Here is a 19486-nt window from a genome sequence, read left to right on the forward strand (position 1 = left end):
CGTTCAGCATTCTTTCCTCTCTTGCAGGAACCAGTGTTTCTTTTCCCACCGGCAGGGTGTTTCCAGGGTGATTTGCTTAGTGAATCTGAGCTGGAGTCTGGTGGGTGCAGAGTATCCCCGGGTATACAGCTTTGGAACTCCACGTAGTGGGCGTGGGGGGTTTCCCAGTCCTGCATTGGCAGCTGGCTTTTTCCCCCGCCTCAAAGTTGCATCTTTTGTTTTTACACGACACAGGTTATGTCAGTGTGGCAGAGATCTGCCCTGATGAGTTCAGCTGTTGCAACTGGGGAAAGATTCCTGCCTGCCACCTCATTTTCAAAACGGGAAAGGACACTTTTCCCCTCATTTACAAAAGGATGAATTAAAATGCTCACAGCAGTAGGAAGGTGGCTGGCTGGGAGCCAGGGGTCAGAAGCAGCTGAGCTGGGCTACACAAATAGCAGCAGTTAATGGCCCCCATGAAAGACAGTGTGTGTTTGCTGTCTAGCGTGGTTCCTTGAGAATCAGAGGAATGCTGAAATTAATTGTAAAGCAGGCAGAGGATATTTTCTGCTTCTTGTTAAATACGCATCATCCACACGGGTGCACGTTCCACCCGGATGCATTTACACACATCGTTTCTTTGGAAAAAGATGTGAAACCAATTTATTTGCAAAACTTCCCACTGGGTCATGCTAATCACTGCAGTTTTTAGCTCTTTTACACTGGATTCGGGCTTGCGCTGGAGCGGAGAGACCTGGGCCTCCTGTCATTACCGTCTTTCTGCCTTCTGGGGTCACCTTTTTGGCCTATCCTGCTCAATTCATTTCATCCAGTGTTGTCACCCAGATTTTTTTGTTTATAGAGAGATTGCAAAACAAGTCATACTAATGACTTTATCCTCCGCTTGGGCTCTCAGAGAAAAAGTGCCAGAGACGGAGGGATAGAAGCACCCACCAGATGTTAACCTCTCACAGTCCCAGAGGCTGAAAATCCAAGATCAAGGAGTCGGGCAGGTTTGGTTTCTTCTGAGGCCACTCTCTTTGTTCTGTAGATAGTCATCTTCTCATTGTGTCCTCACATGGCCTTTTTCTGTGTGTGCATAGAAAATCAAATCAAATCACCAGTCCTATTAGATTGGGGACACTTACGACCTTATTTAACCTTAATTTCGTCTTTTAAGGCCCTGTCTTCACATATAGTCACACAGAAGATTAGGACTTCAACCTATATATCTGGCAGGGAACACAATTCAACCTAAACAAGGTCTGGTTAATAGAATCCTCTCTTTCCAAATGCACTTGGATCTATTTATTCCTCCAAGAAATATTAGTTGGATGTGGTGGTGCACACCTGTCATCCCAGCACTCTGAGACGCTGATACAGGAGGATCACATATTTGAGCCTAGCCCATGCAACTTAATAATTTAAGAATTTGAGAACCCGCCTCAAAAAAAAAAAAGTTTAAAAAACGCTGGGAATGTAGCTCAGTGCAAAGGCCCTGGGTTCAATCTCTAGTACTGACCAAAAAAAAAAAAAAAAAAAAAAAAAAAAATTGAGTCAATGTTGTTTGTGTGAGGTGCAGTTTGGGACACCAGGAACACGTTGTTCAAAAGACTAGATTGTCCCTTCCTTGGGTTGGTCAGGCAGATGCTGCCCTCAGAGAATGGCTTTTGTAGGATTCAGAGGTGTACGTGCCGTGCGGAAGAGCGGCCAGAGGAAGGGGACTGTGCCAGTGATATGGCTCTGAGTGGGTCAGGAAAGCCTCCCTAAAAGCAGGCATTTTCATAGTCTTGGAGGTGAAGGTGTTGTGGAAAACAAGATACCAGGAATCTCTGGTGGTGCAAGAACCAAGCAGGCACTCGAAGAGGTGGAAAAAGCCAAGTCCTTTATTAGCCGCCTTGATCCAGAGTTTCTGGGCAAGCACAGAACATTTCCTGTTGCACTAGGGGTAGGAGGCAGAAACTTGTAGAAACGGGAGGCTGGGGGCATCAGGCTTTGGGTTTCCTCTTTGAAGGCATGACTGAGCATATGGCCAAGGCCGGGGTCCAAACACACCTGTGTGGTCTGAGGGCCGGGAGGAGATCAGCAGCTGGGCTGGGAAGGTGAGGGTGGAAGTGAGTGGCTGTGACAGGTGGTACAGGCAGCATCAGGACTTGGGCTCCTCCCCTGGGAGAAGTGGAGAGTCTGGATGTTTTTTTGTGGATCTTGCTTTGGGGGAGTCTCCCAGTGTCCCTAGAATAGCTGCTCTGGAGAAGGAGGCAAGCTGTTCAGATCAGTTTGAGAGGGCGGAAGGGTACTGGCAGGGGCATAGCCCAGTTAGCCATTGCAGTGGGAGGCACAAGGGGGAAGGATGTGAAAAATGAGGGTCCTTCGGTCATGGAGCTCCAGGATCCGGGACAACGCGGTTTAACTTTGGGGATGCATGTTCTCAGCACTCATCTCCTTGGTGACTGATCCCTCTCTTAGCCACACTTTTAGGACGAGAGAAGCTGCTTTCTGCTGCAGGAAGGCTGGATGGTTCCACGGCCTTGAACTTGGCAGCCATCCCAGCTCTCTGCTCGGCGCACCCAGAGCCATTCTGTCTCCTCTTACCCACACTCCAGCAGTAGCACTTAGCTTAAATCCTATGGATGGCTGTAGTCCAGCCCAAAGTGAGCCGCTAGGCACACACATGACTGGGAAGGGCCCAGTGGGCCCAGCTGCCCATCCTTCTTTTCTCTCCCCACTGCTCCTTTTCTTCCTGCTTTCCTCCCCTTTCTGTGCATGAGGCTCTGTCCTTGGTTCAGGGTGTGTTTATGGAGCTTTTTCTCTGTCCCTGGCACTGCTGGGCACTAGGTACATGAGGCTGAGCCACCTTTTGTGATGCCCACAGGGATGGGTGCCAGGAAGTGTGTTCTAAGAAAAGGATGAGCCTTGAAGGACGGCGAGAAGGATCCAACAGGGTGAACCCAGAGTCCGGGAGGGGGTCTGAAGGAGGGAGGACTTCATACTGTGACTCCGGAGGAATTCTTTCTGTAGCTTACAGACTCAGTGAGAGGATTGGGAGTGAGGGGGGGCGAGGTGCAGCTGATCAGGGCAACCTCCCAGAAGAGTCTGTCTTAGCTACTCTCTCATTGCTGAGACACAATATCCAGCATCCACAACTGTAAGGAGGAGGGGTTTATATTGGCTCACAGTTTGTAGAGCTTTTAGTCCATAGTTAACTGGCTCCAAGGCAGGGCAGCGTGACGGGGGAGCATGGCAGAGGAACAACAGCCCATGACATGGCAGCAGAAAGCAGAGAGCGATCAAGGGTGGAAGGAGGAGACAGACCCTTCCAGACCACGCCCCCAGTGACCACCTCCTCAGACCAGGATTCACCTCCCAACATCACATTCAGGTATAATGTGACTATACAGCAGTGGACTAATTGACTGGTCAGTATCACACCGCCATGGTCCGGCCACCTCCCCAAGCCCCACCCATGAGCACATGAGGCTTTGGGGGGACATCTAGATATAAACTCTACCTGGGGCCTTTCGCAGAGGGGGCTCTATCATTTGGCATCAAAGTCACTTATATGTTGAATCCATAGATGGTTTCTACCATTTTAGGGGTTGAAGGGAAACTTTGAGCTACCTGTGTTGTAGGTGAGGAAGCTGGAGACTGGATAGTTCGACTTACAAGGCAGGAAAAGAGATGACCAAGAATTTATGCTGACAGCTGTAGGGGACTGGTGGAGTCTTCTGTCCATCCATCCTTCCATCTACCTGTCCATCCATGCATCCGTCCACGCATCCATCCGTGCATCCGTCCGTCTCTTCCCTCACCTCTTCCCTCCCTTGCTCTTGATAAGTCAAGCACTGTGCTAGGTACGGGGAGGCCTGGGAAGCACGGGGGAGAGCCAGTTGACTATGGACTGAATGAAACCTAGCTAAGCTAAGCATGTGTGGTGAATGTGACAGTGGTGGAGGGGCAAGGTGATCTGAGCAAGTGTGAAGCCAAGTGTCACCTGAGGCCGGAGAGAGGAAAGCAGCGGGAGCTGGGAGGGTGAATGGGACTAGGAATTCCAGGCTGGGTGGGTGAAGGCAGGAGACAGGAGGCAGAACCCAGGTCTGGGCGCCGGTGCTGCACCCGAAGGGAAGGGATGGGATGCTTTAGGGGGTGGGGGTGGGGCTAGCGATGAGGTGGGGAGAGGAGAGGCGGGGCCACCTGCAGGTAGAGTTACTGAAGGCTGTGGAGCCCTGCGAGGCACAAGGGAGGTGGCAGTTTTCAGGGCCACAAGGAGGTAGGCACAGGGACGTCAGAGCTCAGGAACAAAGTGTGAGCAGCACATGTGCTGGCGCTGACCTCATGCATGGGTGTCAGTGTTGGGCAGTGGAGGAGGTGGGGAGGGAGGGGCCTGGGACAGGACCCCAACTTCCGGGCAGAAGGAGAAGCAGGAGGTGCTGTGGGAAGGTGAGGAAGTGTGTGTGTGGGGTCACTTGGGATCTGGTGAGGGCAGCGGAGGCAAGCGTTGGGGATGGGACTTGGAGGCAGGCCGGGGGCATCTTGACTTCTGTTTCTACCCACTTTGCTCAGGCAAAACACAAAAATCCTAGGCCTCTGCTCACTGTGGACTCGGATGACTGTTCCACCATTTTACAGGGTTGGCACTGTTATCCCCTCTCCATTTTTTTTTTTTTTTTCTGTTTTTAAACAAGTGAGGAAACTAAGGCTGAGAGAGGTCCAGGCTTCCTAGGGGCAGTCACAGGTTGAAGTCATGGTGCCCAACTTTTGAGTCCATGTGCCCAGCTGCTGTGCTGCCAGGCTGGCCCCCCGCAGAGTGTGTAGGGCAAGGTGAGGTCAGGAGAGGAGCTATGAGATCCGACCCCCCACCTGTGGTTCTTATTTACATTTTCCCTCTTCTGCAGAGAATCGCACGGAAATGTAGGATGCTTGGATGGTCTATTAGTCTGCCAAGGCTTCAGTAACAGTATACCCTAGATAGACATAGACCATGTGGCTTAAATAATGGACATTTATTTTCTTCATGGTTCTCAAGGCTCAAGTCCGAGATCGAAGTGTCAGCATGGTTGGTGTCTCTTGAGGCTTCTCTCCTTGGCTTACAGATGGCTGCCTTCTTGCTGTGTCCTCACATGGCCTTTGCTATGCATAATCAAAGAGAGAGAGAGAGCAGAGGAGGGAGAGAGAAACTCTAGTGTCTCTTCTTGTCTCATGTGGACATCAGGCCGGTTGGACCAGGGACCTGTCTCCAAATGCAGTCACACTGGGGCTAGGGCTTCATTATATGCATTTTGGGCAAGACATAGTTTATTTTATAATAGAAAATGACTTTGAACTACTACAAAGAACCTGAATTATCTCCCACAATTAGCCAGGAAGTGCCATGACTGATAGGGTACAGTTGTTTCCTAGGACAGCATCAGGTATACTTCCGGTGCTCAATAAATGTTTGTTGAATGAAAGATTAATTTCAGTTTAGCCTACAGTATTCATTTAAAAGCCAAAGTGTTGCGGAAAGAAAGCTCTTTCTGGGCTCATTTCCATGCACGAAGAAACTCACTTAGTTACCTTTTGATTGTTTTGAACTTTATGGTGCAAAAGTGCTTTGATGAGTGGACAAACTTTCTAAAATACAGCCTACACTGTATAATGTGTAACACATGTACGTATGTTTTCGTGATGTTCAAAAGGAGTCTCTTTGATTCCATACTTTTTCCTTCAGTCTGTGGAAGATCCACTTTATAGCTGACTGTTCATTTTGGAGATTGGATACATCCACGATTCTTGATATGGTTCAGAGTAATGAATTTTAAAGGAAGTGAAGGGTGATCCAGGATGAGGGGATGAATTTAAAATCCCTTTACCTCTGATCCTATGTAGTTAGTCTCAGTTAAGTCAATATTTAAAGAAGACGCAAGGCTAGACTCATAGAGGGACCACTGCCTTGGGATTTCAAAGCACTTCTATTCCAGAGAGTTTGAAACACTGAAACATGGTTTGGGCTTCTTGTTGAATGTGCTGCGGCTGTGAGTCAAGGAAATGCACTGGTTTTCTTTTGGTTGATAACCTTGAGCTTGAATGCGTTCCTGCTGTCTCTACAGGCTGATTCATTGAAAGTAGAACGGTCATAATAATAATAATGGCATCCAGTTAAAGAGGACTTAGTATGTGCCAAACACTGAACTCGGTGCTTTGGGGGCATCATCTTAGGGTCCCGTTGGTTTATGTGTGTGTGATGACTGTACCCAGATGATTTGGCACCCCCTGCCCCATTGTACAATGGTTTTTCTCCTGGTTTATGACAAACATGGGGTATGAATCCCTTTCTTGCAGTTGGTCCCTTTGTTCATGGATTGGGACCCATGGGTGTTCCCTCCTCTCCTCTCTTGTTGGAGAGAGCCCAGCTCCCGTTCTGCACAGGTCAGATCTTCCCACCAGCTCTTTCCCTTCTTTAGGGTTCCCCTGTGTCCCCTGTAACTTATATTTCTCCACTTCTGTAGCTGCTGCCTGGTGCTTATGGGCTCACTCCTTTTCTATCCTTGGGGGATTTCCATTTCTTTAACTATTTATTTAAAAGTTGGGTTGCTGATTTTACCCATCACTGAAAAGTATCTTTTTTTTTGGTTGGGGAAGGAGGAGGGGTGATGTAGAGTTCCCAGATTGTGAGACGTGCTATTTCTTAATTAATGAAAGAAGTTGATGAATATTCTGCTCTCAGCTGTCACGGACTGGAGCTGTGCAAGGCTTTGCTCCTTGTATGGTTGAAGTGTGGGGGCAATCGTGGAAAATAGATTCCTTTGTAAAATTTTGAGAGGTTTTGCAGCTTGGATCCATTGAAGAGCTGGAGTCTGATTTTATTGACATTTCATAGGATTTTTTTTCTTTCTTTCTTTTTTTGATGTGCTCATGAAGATATCTTGGCTTAGATACTCCTCTGGCACCCACCCTCCTCCCCCAACACACACACACACACACACACACACACACACACACACACACACACCCTCATCCCTCAGACCAGGTTAAGAGTTCCTGCAGGACATTGCTATGGCTCTGTCCGCTGGCCGGTCAGATGATCTGCAGCACTGCTATTGGCCGCTAGTACCCACCCCGTCTCCTTTTGCCTGGAACGTGCTCAACTTACTTATTTTAGTGTCATTAAATAGCACGTCTACTTCTACTCTGAAACTCTCCTGCCTAACACAGTTTACTTTTCAGCTATAAATCCATCATTGCCCTGGGCTTTTACCCTGACAGAGTTAATGTTGAATCTGTTTTCCCTGTAAATTGCTGTCAGATTAAATTGGATGCCTCCCTTTGCCAATCATTAATTACCTTTCCCTTAATATCCCAGTCATTTCTTTTCCATTTTTGTTGTTATAGATGGAGTTGATTAAACGCTTTGTGTAATCATGAACGGCATTCCATGTTCACTGTTATCAGAGTAGAGCTTGTCAGTGTAGAGGGTGAAAGAAAACAAGCTGCTGATGGGAAAGCTTCTCCCAGGGGAGGTGGCTTTGAGTTCAGGGTTTTCGTCGAGGGTCTCTTCACCAGCAGAACTTGGAAACCAAGATATCAAATGATGATGGGAAAGCCAGGCATCATGGTGCACACCTGTAATCCCAGCACTCAGGAGTCTGAGGCAGGAGGATTGTGGTGAGTTCCAGGCTAGCCTGAACTACATAGCAAGACCCTATCTCAAAAAAAAAAAAAAAAAAAAAAAAACCACACACACACCAAATGATGCTGGGGGACACACCTGGTATGTTAGTTTTCTGGGGCTGCTGTAACAAATTACCACAAAATCAGTGACTAAAACAACAGAAAATTATTCTCTATTGTCTGGAGGCTGGAAGTCCAAAATCAGTTTCATTGGACCAAAGTCAAGATATCAACAGGGCCATGTTCCCTCTAGAGGCCCTCCAGGAGATCTGAACTTTGCCTTTTCCAACTTCTGGTTGGAATGCTGCTGGCATCCCTGGGCTTTTGGCCACACCAGCCTTTCTCTCCTTTGCATGGCGTCTCTGTGTGTGTGTGTGTGTGGGGGGTCACCTCCCCCCTTTAAGGCCATTAGTGAAGGCTTTGGGGCTTATGAGTTAATGAAGGACAGTTTTCGCATCTTAGGTCCTTTCACTTCATCATGTCTGCAAATCAGGAGCTGTTACCACTTCCAGAGATTAGGGTATGGGCCTTTCTTCAGGGGTTTTTTTCAGCTCTACTTTGCGGAGGCCTCCGTAAGATGGCCCCAAGCTGGGGCTGGTGGGAGGTGGCAGGACTGGGTGGTTTTCCCTGGGATGTTTCCCGTTTCCCATCTTGGATCACACACTGCCTCACTGCTCACCTTTGGGAAAGGGAGGCTGAGGGACAGAAGAAGAGCAAGAAGTTGAGAGAAGCTGGGAGACCGTTTGGAAACAGTCCCTGAGTGAAGATGGTTTAACCTAGGATTTCTGACTGTTATGATGGTAAGAAAACAATCTATATTCAGTAGAGACCCCAGTTGGTTGTTTTGCATTTTGATCTTTCCCTGGACTAGCGCTATGGGGTACAGTCCTTTCTCTCCCCATGCTTGGCAGCAGCAGTGAGCTCAGCTACCGGTCAGCTGGTTGACCGTGAAGAGGAACAGCTGATGTGCTATAGCACACCATGTCACTAAGCCAGGCTGGTCCATGGGTTATGGAATTCAGTGAATTTTCTACTTAACAGTATTTTTGGTGAGTTTATCAAGATGGAACTCATTAAAAATCAAGGAGCATGTGTACTGCATTGCCCAGAAGTAGGAAAGTATAAGAAGAACACCCCTCCCAAGAAAAGACCAGGTGAACCCACCTTGACCTGGCATGTTGGAAGCAAGTGCTGTTAAGATTATGATAATCATAGGGTTGTGATCATGATGGGAGGGGCCACCTGTGATGGGAGGAGCTGCCTGGGAGGAGCCACCTGTGCTCCAAATACTGTCCATAGGGGTGGCTGTCACAGATATTTGCTCACCACTTCCTAGGGTCTTATACGGATTGTACAGGTACAAAACCCCAGCATGGTTGGTTCAGCCTTGGGAGTGGGGCTCGGGTGAGGTGGTAGTTGTGACCTGACTCCTCATGGGTCACATACGGTCTGGTGGGAACAGGGGGGAAGGTGGGGAATTTAGTCACGAATTGTCAGGAGCCCCCTGGGATTGCAGTGAAGGAAAGGAATAAGGAGCAGAGAGAGGCTGCAGGTAAAAGGCACATGCATAGAGAGAAAGGGAGGATTGTATCACATATTGCTAGTTGAAGAAATGATCACAGTGCAGGTAAAAGGTGGTGTATTAGTCACTTCTCTGTAGCTGGGACAAAGTATCTGATATATATATATATGGAGGAAAGATTTATTTTCAGCTTATGGTTTAAGAAGTTTCAGTCCATGGTTGGCTGGCTTCAAGGGAGAAACAGCAGAGCAAAAGGGCATAGCAGAGGAAAGCTGCTCACCTCACGGCAGCCAGGAACAGAGAAAACAAGGAAGAGCCAGAAAGAGAGAAAGGGGCTGAGGATAGGATATAACATGCCAAAGCATGCATATAACATTCTAATTGACCTACTTCCTCTAATAGGATCCTGCTTCCTAACAGCTAGTTCAACTGTGACCCTATGAATGGACTGATCCCTTAATGAAATTAGTGCACTTTCAGAGTACTTTCTTTTCCCCCGCTAGCACTACTGTACTGGATATAGAGCCCAGGGCCTTCATGCTGAGCTACCTCCCCAACCCTTTTTAGATTTTTTAAAATTTTGAGTCAGGATCTTGCTGAGTTGCCCAGGCTGATCTTGAATTTGTGATCCTCCTATCTCAGCTTCCCAGAGTGCTGGGATTACACGTGTCACCCACTATGCCTGTCTTGGAGGATATTTTTTGATCCAAACTGTAACAGTGGTGTTATTCATTATTCCAAAGAGGGGCTCATGAGGCCTGGAGAAGTACCCTAGAGGCGCTGTATCAGGTAAAAGTTTCTGTCTTTTATTTTCTTCCCTAAAGAAGGTATTAGTTTCTTGTGGCTGCTGTAACAAATTTCTACAAACATGGTGGCTTTTTTTTTTTGTACCGGGAATCAAACTCAGGACCTTGCACTTGCCAGACACACACTTATGCCACTGAGCTATACCCCCAGCCCAACATGGTGGCTTAATGTAGGAAATGATTTCTCTCATAGTTCCTGTGGCCAGGCATCTACAATCAAAGTATTAGCAGTGCCTGTATGCCCTCTGGAACCTCTAGGGGAGGAATCTGCCCTTGCCTCTTCCTGTTTCTGGAGGATGTCAGTGATCCTTGGCTTGTGGCCCCATCTCTCATCTCTACCTCCTTCTTCACATGGCCTTCTCTTTATTTGTACAAAAATTTTCCTCTGTCTCTATTTTGTAAGGACGTGTAGGACATATAAGGCCTATCCGGAGAATTCAGGTAAATCTCATCTCAAAGTCTTGCACTGAACCATATCTGCAGTCTTTTTTCCCAAATACAGTCACATTGATGTGATTCAGGGATTTGCATTTAATTCTTTCTTGCTATTATTCAACCTAGCACAGGCAATTAAGCTAAATAAGTTATCCTAACAATACTTATGTGCTCTGTTAAAAGAAAAAAAGGCTGATCGTCTTACTGTCTGGCTTTTAGACTGCTGTTTATTCATAGTACTTTTAAGATTTTTGTTGCCAAAGGGTGTAATTTTTATAACATTGCAACAGAGTTAAGCGGAGATAGAACTTAATTGTACTTTTCAGCATCTTTTTCCCATTCCCCCAGGAGGATAGACATAAATATATTTAGAGTGGAATCAGGAAGAAGTGTAATTTATAAAGCTGTTAGTCTAGCCTCCGTTGAATGAGTTAGGCTGACCCACAACCAGAGTGAAAGTAACTTCCGAGAGCCAGCAATGCTGGCCTCGGACTTAGGACACATAGGTCCCTGCTGTGAGATATGTGTCAGCAGAAGCCTTCCCAGCTGGTCCTGTTCCCTTTGTTGATTATCATCAGCCCTTGGCTGTTCTCTATATCTTTGGATAAAGGGCCTGAAATTTCTTATTAAGACAAAACTTTGCTCTTCAGCAGAGATAACAGATTCAGCTCTTTATAGCCTCTTTTGCTTGATGATTGCATTGGTTAGTACCTCACTAGTCACTTACTGTTTATAAGACATTGTGTGTGGGGAACAGGAGTGGGCCATGTTACAACAATGAGCGCTTTACCATCGTACAGTGCCAAGTGTTCAGGAACGTGGGGAGGAGGTCTCTCTAGAAAGAGAAGGTCTCTTGAGTTGGGCTTTGGCCACTGGAGGATTTGAGTGTGTGAAGGAAACCCGTCATCCATGGTACGGCTGACAAGAAGATGCCCCAAAAGCTTTTGTGCAGTAAGCCCTAAAAAACTTTGGCAAGAAACCAGGCTTCTGGGCCCATTGATTTTGAGGCAGGGCATAGAGTGAATTCAGGAGTCTAGGATGACAGTCTCGGAGAAGAATTAGGGTATCAGTGCCCTAGTTTAGCAGTGCCCTAGTCTAGGCTAGCTGGTAGCGCCTGTAGTTTCTACTTTTTTTTTTTCTTTTTTTTCTTAAAGTATTGTTTTACAGCTTTTTTGAGGCTTAAGTGATAGTGAAGTAGAGCATATTGTTCCTGTGCAGAGTGTGATGCTTTGATATGTGTGTACATTGTGAAATGGTTACCACTGTCAAGCTCATTAATGTGTCCATCACCTCACAGTTACCATTTTGTGTGCCTGTTAAGAACATTTAAGATCTACACCCTTAGCAGTTTTCAAGTGTGCAATACTTTATTGTGAACTGCAGTCACCATGCAGTACATTAGATCTAAGGTTTTTTTTTTTGGTACTGGAAATCGAACTCAGCACCGTGCGCTTGCCAGGCAGGCACTTGTGCCGCTGAGCTACATCCCTGGCCCCAGATCTAAGGATTTTATTTATTCATTTTGTCATGAACTATGTCCACAGATCACATTTGAGTCTCTCACTGCCAAAGTATCCATCATTTACCTACATATCTATAATGTACTAATGTACTAATACACTAGTATATTGAGCTCACTATGAGGCAAGTACAAAATATAATCACCGAAAAGGCGATTAATAGAAATGTACAGCCTGCTGTCTTTGTCCTCCCGCCAGTGGCTCGCTGGCTCTGCACAGGGCGTTCCTGAGAAACAGGGGCACCATGTGCTGGGGGAAAGGCGCTGGGTGACCAGAGGGGAGGTGAGGCAGGGGCAGCTAGCTGTGGCACCAGCACCACTCAGGGGCTGAGCAGATACCAGGGGAGGCCAGAGGACCAGTGGGGAGAGCCCCTTGCTCCGGAAGTTGGGACTTCACTCCTGTCCTCTTCCCTGAAGGAACCATTTGACATAACCCTTAGCTGAGCATTCTGGAACCCTAGTTCTAGAACTTTCTTTAAATAAACTCCATGCTCTTCCATAACAAATGAAACTTTTGGTTTTTTCCTGATGTTCTACTTTTTCCTTTGATGCCATTTTAGTTAATTAATAATTTTTTCATGGTGCTGGCACTGGCACCCAGCGACTTGCGCATGCTAGGCACACAGTCTACCATGGAGCCACATCTCTACTCTTGATGATGTTGTATTTTCCTAGAGTTCTTGAGAGTAGTTGAGGAATAACCTTGGCCCACAGGGTCTAATAACACTTATGCTCTTGACTTCTTAGGTGGCCATCAAAGTCATTGATAAGAAGAGAGCCAAAAAGGACACCTATGTCACCAAAAACCTGCGGCGGGAGGGGCAGATCCAGCAGATGATCCGCCACCCCAACATCACGCAGCTCCTCGATATCTTAGAGACAGAAAACAGCTACTACCTGGTCATGGAGCTGTGCCCTGGGGGTAACCTGATGCACAAGATCTATGAGAAGAAGCGGCTGGAGGAGTCCGAAGCCCGCAGATACATCCGGCAGCTCATCTCTGCAGTGGAGCACCTGCACCGGGTCGGGGTGGTCCACAGGTAAGGGCTGTGTCACGCTCATCATTGCCGAGTCTTTGCTAAATGGATGCTCGAAGCAAGGCTAAGTAATGGCGTCCTGTCTCACAAATTCTCTACAGAACTGTTTTATAAATTGGGTTAACATCATGTAGTGTTCAAAGAGTAGAGTGTAAAGCCGGGGTGCCTGGGCTTGTGTCCTGGCTCTGCCCTTTGATGGTTCTTTAACCTTGAACAACTTCACTTCTCTGAACTTCCCCCTCTTCATCTGTGAAACGGGAATAATACTACTTCTCTCTCTATTGACGTCATGACCCATGAAGTGATAGAAAGAGCTTGAACACTGCTTGTCGCTCAGTAAGCACCAGGTAAGTGGTAGGTACTGTTCTTATTATTTACAAAGTTGGGAGACCAGTGGATCAGGTGTCTGGAAAAAGAATCCGGGGTGAGGCAGCCTGAGGTGACTGCTCAGCTGGTCCTAGGGACGGTGCTTTCATTGTGTTTGCCTTCACGTGTAGCTGCTCAGTAGCAGTTTCATTCAGTTGTACCCAATGCACCATTCAAAGTATGGACTTGCCCTTGAAGTCTAGAACTGTTCCCCAGAAACCAGTGTGTTTACACCAGCTTGTTCCCTCCTAGAAAGAGGCTCTACAAAGAAACCAGATGGAAACACTCTTCTCCAATATTGCTGTTGATGTTGGTTGCCTACTTTGAGTGTGATAATAAAATAAATTTAAAAAGTAAAAACACCCTCTTTCCTTTCCCCCACATTATTGGCTTCACTAATAAATGTATGGGTCTTCCTGCATGAAATGCTTCATCACTAGTTACTCAGCTATTGAGAAAAATTAATAATCATGCTTAAGTAATTTTCATTTTCAGAAATACAGTCAACGTATAAGATACGTGTATGGATCTGCATATACACATATGTTTAAATATTTAAAATATATTTAAGTATTTAAAATATTTAAAAACTGAGATCTGATTTTTATATGCTCTAAAACTCACGGTATGAAAGTGTATAATCCAGTAGCTTTAGTTTATTCAGTGTTGTGCAACTATCATCACAATCTAATTTTAGAATATTTTTATTACCCCCCAAGGAAACCTTGTCTTATTAGTAGCTGCTTCCTGTCCTTCCCTTTTGCTAACTCCTGGCAACTACTAATCTGTGCTCTGTCTCTATGGATTTGCCTACTCCGGACATTTCATATAAATGGAATCATTCACGATGCAGTGTCTTTTGTGATTGATGTCTTCTGCTTAGCCAAATACTGTTCAGATTCATCCGTGTTATAGCATGCTTTAGTACCTCCTTCCTTTTTATAGGCAAATAACATTGCATTGCATGGATACGTCCCCTTTGGTTGATCTTTTAATCAACCGATGGATTTTGAGTTGTTTCCACTTTTGGGCTATTATGGACAATGTTGCGATGAACACTTGTAGACAGATTTTTGTGTGAACATGCTTTCATTTCTCTTGCTTTGCTGGGAGTGGAATTGCTGGGTCATACAACAACTCCCAGTTAAATCCTTTGAAGAAATGTGCATTTCTTTCAAAATTTAACACCTGACGCTACCTTTTATCTGTCTGAAAGCCATTATTTTCTGATCAGTGAAGAAAGCAGTTTGAGGCCGTCAGAACTCTCATACTTTGCAGGCGGAGAGGGCTGTTTCCTCCCTAATGAGGGTGGCATCAGGGATGCGCAGCTTTGTCACTGCTAAACCCAAGGAGCATGAGGAAGTCCCTCTGCTCAGGGCTTTCCAGGAGCCAGCCCTGGCCAGGCACTGTGAGGGCTCGTGCACTGAGGGGAGGGAGCGTCTCGCTTACGAGAACTCTTCGGGTTTACATCATCAAGGATGGAAACATTCAGAAATTTAAAGTGCATAGCACTGCTTTTGGCTCTTCCCACCAATACCCTGGTGTCGCCTACAGTGTCACGGCTCTGCCATTATTAGCAAAATGATGGTTGTAAGGATGCCTGGCTTTGCCTTTGTTTATTAAGGTGACAGAGTCAGAAACCTCACGAATGAATGAGCTGGGATTACAGACTCCGAGGGTCACAGCAGAAAATAGAACCAGGGGGCTGCAAGTGGCAGAGCCTTCTGTGGGACTCGGGGTGTTTTTCCAAGGGCTGCGTGCTGTCAGAAATGAGAAGAGGGCCGAGCCCCTCAGGATCATGAGGACAACAAAGGAAAATCAAGCGAGAGCTGTGCGCTGCACACCGGTCTATGCTGCAGGAAATTCTCAACAACCCTTTTAAAGTAATTTTAACAAAATCCAATCCCTCTCCGTGCAATTACTGTCAGAATGTCAAAGGAATGAATTTAATAATGTTTTGATAGCAAAGACAGTATGCTGCTTTTCTTATCTCCAGCTCATGCCTTCTTCTCTTTCCCTGGAAATATATTCATAATCCAGTAATGGTGAGAGCTCAGATCTTTGAAAATTTGAGGACAATGGAAATATAGATTTGGAAGGATTTCTTTGCTTTTCTGTCTAGAAATCATGTTATTGTTTGTCATTGTACCTGCTCAGAGGTGATCAGGTGGTCGACAGCCCACTAAGATGTTTGCTTAGAATATGTTTATGGCTGCCATCAGCTGAAACTCTTAACTTTGGAAGATTCCGTACTATTATTTTTTAGCAGCTGTAATTTGGCTTCCGTACTATTATTTTTTAGCAGCTGTAATTTGGCTTGCCACTGGTTTAGTTTTTACACAAATCACTTTTGTGTACTTTTTACTGTACCCCCTTCATGGTGGAGAATTTTCTTCTTTGTGCTGCAGAGGAGGAATGAATTTCATAAATTATTTTAAGGTTAGATTTTTTTTCAAATGAGTGAGATGGTATAGCATTTCAGAGAAGCCCTGGAGTACCTGGTGGGAAGATTTCTGAGCGAATAGATTGTATCATCCAAAAGAATTCACAGTGGGTTTTTCTGGCTGCTGGTATACAGTGATTTAAAAGGCTTTTGGCTCCCTACTAGCTGATGTTGTGAAACTCAGTTCTTGATTAGGACTCTACCTCAGCCATCATTTCCTGTGATATGAATTCTGAATATTTATTTACCTGCCCAAAACTACTTAAACATCATTTTCTAAATTTTGTTGTTGTTGTTGTTTTTCTTCCGGTATCAGGAATCGAACTCATGACCTTGCACTTGCTAGGCAGGTGCTGTGCCACTGAGCTAAATCCCCAGCCCCCTTAAATATCATTTTAAAGACACAAATCTTAGGGACTGGTCAGTGGCTCACTGGCAGAACACTTGTCTAGCAAACATGAGGCCCTGGGTACTATCCTCAGCACTGAAGATAAAAGCCACTCTTTAAAAATCATATAACTGTTATTATAAATGGAATTTAAACCCATGCAAGCTGATTTCCAAGTTTATATGAAGGTAAACCTGCCTGGCATCTTTGGGTCTTTTGCTATTAATAGGGCTGTTATTCATTTTCACATAGGTAGAGCGTGATCTAACTTTTTCATTATTCCATTTCAGGAATGCCTGAAATACTCACATTTAAAATTTAGCCAGTTTGTTTTTTTCTTTTTTTTTCCCCCTCCAACATACTCTCCCAGCAGGATGCCCAAACCTGATGATTTGCCTATTGTATACAGAGCATTGACTCCTAGCATGAATCAACAAGAAGGCTGATTCTGCTAGAGGCTAATTTGAGATTCATCTGCTCATTCAAAATAACAAAGGCCAATCAAACTCTACAGACCAAACAGTAGAGGATGACACAATACCGCTGCCCCTAAGCAGGAAGAGACCAGCCATGGGGCTGCAGGGTGACAAGAAACGGACTGTGATCAAAGGCTGCTGGAACCAGTGCGTGGACATGTGTCAACCTGGCCACTCCCAGGGCCATGACCTTCATCCATCAATATTGGGAAAGGTCCTTTGGAGCTCAGAAAGAATGCAGTGGAAGGGTAGGGGCCCTGCTTTGTTCTTCTGTGTCTGACAAGAAGCGGGCCCAACCTGTTTTGGTGGGGCTTAAGAAGTTCTTTTAAATTGTAAGTTTCTTTTTCCTCAAGGGAAGGGAGGAGAAGGCAGATGTGAGGGCCATCATTTCTACTCACGTCTAGGAGCTGTTTCAGATTGCAGGCCTTTCTGCTGAGAGCAAATACATACCTGGAGGCCCTGGTTGCATTGAAGGTTTTGGGTATAATTGGTGTTTTAGTCATTTTATCATCACTGCGATGCAGTATTGATAGAGTATCGGACACCCACACATTAACAGAGGGTAGGCTTATTTGGGCTCAAGGTTTTGAAAGGTTTCAGTCCATAGTTGGTGGACTCCAAAGCAGACAATGCATGGCAGAAGGGTCTGGCACTATTCACATCTTGATGACCCGGAAGTAGAGGCAGAGAGGGGCTATGTCCTCAGTGACCTGCCTTTTCTCACCAAGAGCACACTGAGCTACTGAATCCATTAATGGATTAACCCACAGATGACTGTAGTACCCCCCATGATCCAATCAACTTCTAGAAGTCCCACCTCTGAACCCAGGAGGCCTTTGGGGGACAATTTAGATCCGAACGCTAACAATTGTGCTTTGAAAAATGTGACCGCAAATGCGTGATTTTGCAAAGCCATAGCCTAACTGCTCCCTAGATGGGTAGGTACGGCGGTCCGCAGCGTTGACACTGAAGCCTGCATTCACATGTGGCCTCTGCCACTTAGAGCGGAGTTGGACACATTTCTCAGGCTGGTGTCTCTCTTGCCACATCTGCACCATAGGGATAATAGATTATCGACTGTCAGCGATGGTTTCGGGGGATTAGATAAGTCACCTATGTAAAGTGCTAACACTGAAGTCCTCTGTGAGGGCCAAGTTTACTGTAATTATTACTGAGTCCATCTCACTGGTGAATTCTGGGTGCTCAGGGGCCCATAGCTGTCCTGTGCTACCCTTTCCGTTTTGTGTGACCGAGTCCTGTTCATCCTCCATGTGCACTTTCTCTGGGAAGCCCTGCAGGCTGGGTGCTGTCCTGGGTATGTGGTCCCACAGCACACTCCATCTGCCTCCCAAACATGTATCTTGTGATTATTTGTTCGACCTTTTTTTCTACTCAGGCCATAACTTAGCTCAGCACCCAGCCCAGAGGATGCACAGTAAGACTTTGTGGGATGAATAAAGGGACATTGAATGAGAATAGCTGGTATCTGAGGTGGCTTTCTGGTAGCCAGTCCCAGACTCTTTCTAGAATATTCCGTATTTCAAGGGAGTTTCTTCTTTGACTTTGTGCTACTTTGTTGAATTTTCAGGTCACAATGTGTAGAGTGGTGTTTAGCAACTGGTTCTTCCATTTTTATAAACAGAATTTGTTTCTGGAGCATTATAGGAACTCAATAAAGATTTCATTTTGAATAAATAAATCAGATCCATGTGTAACAAATTATTCTTGTGTTTTATCAACATGCCCATGCTGTAAATAAATCAAAGATTTACAAATCATTTGGTTTTAATGCAGTGCTTTTGAAGATAAGACCTTCAAACTCTTGTTCACTACAAAATGCCTAGTGCCTTGGGGATTTATATGCTTTTCTTAGATGCTTTATCCTTGGCTTATTACTAAAATCCATCTTGTGGCTGTCCCCCCAGGCAAAACTTTCCCTCCTAAACTTGATCCTGTCTGGGTTTTGTTTAGCCTCTCCTGGCCCCATGCCTCTGGCCTTCCATTTAGAAGGTCATGCACCCTCGTGTTTGCTTGTCACCAAATTCATCACCCTTTTAAGCCTTTTCTGGAGTCTTCCTTGTTCACATCATCCTAGGATCTTTTCTTTTCTTGTAGGATGAGGATTGAGTCCCAGACCTCATACATGTCACCTTAGAGTCTTTAACTTTATTTTCCTTACCCCCAGCCTCCCACCTTGTAATTGTTAGGACTTGTGTCCTCTTCTTTTTTAGGGGGAGGTACTGGGAATCAAAGTCAGGACCTTGAGCTTGCCAGGCAGGCGCTGTGCCGCTGAGCTGTATACCCAGGCCACTCTTTGAGTGGCCTGCCAAACAGGCAGGCATGTATAGAGTCATTTCCTTAGCGAGTACCCCGGTCCAGCAGTCCCTTTCAGATGCCATTTTTCAGAAAATAATCAGAGGCTTGGGAGTTGAAATGATTTGTCCAAGGGTGGTCAGCTGACTGGGTAGAGAGAGCTGCGTGCTGAAGTCTGTCTCTGTTCACCTCCCCAGGCTGCCATATTTGTTCTCGGCCTCTGCTCTGCTCTTCAACTGCAGGAGATGTGTTTGTCTATGTCTTACTCCTCCTTAAGTCTTGGCCACCACATTTTTCTGCCATTCAGTTCTCCACTTCCATCTTGAGTTTCAGCTCTGAGTGTCTCCTGCAGCCTGTTTCCAGAGTTCTTCCCCCTCTGTCCATGCCTCCACTTTGTTGGGGTCCTGACCCAAGCTTCATGGCTGGACCATGTTCCCATCTCACTCAGATGCATGCACTGGGGCTGGGGATTTAGCTCAGCGGCAAAGCGCCTGCCTGGCAAGCGCAAGGTCGTGAGTTCGGTTCCCGGTACCGGAGAAAAACCAAAAAAAA

At 45.9% G+C, this 19486-nt stretch overlaps 1 protein-coding gene across 1 annotated transcript in view; it reads left to right on the plus strand.

Annotated features, from left to right (window-relative positions):
• Hunk (hormonally up-regulated Neu-associated kinase) overlaps positions 1-19486 on the plus strand; it is a gene marked incomplete in the record, with an annotated part of 116498 nt that overhangs the window by 30633 nt on the left and 66379 nt on the right. The window contains 1 exon segment of the mRNA XM_013504110.1: positions 12659-12951. Coding sequence (XP_013359564.1) covers positions 12659-12951 — 293 coding nt within the window.

The sequence above is a fragment of the Chinchilla lanigera genome, unplaced genomic scaffold (assembly GCF_000276665.1).
Source record: "Chinchilla lanigera isolate Chin_1 unplaced genomic scaffold, ChiLan1.0 scaffold00006, whole genome shotgun sequence".
Lineage (NCBI taxonomy): Eukaryota > Metazoa > Chordata > Mammalia > Rodentia > Chinchillidae > Chinchilla > Chinchilla lanigera.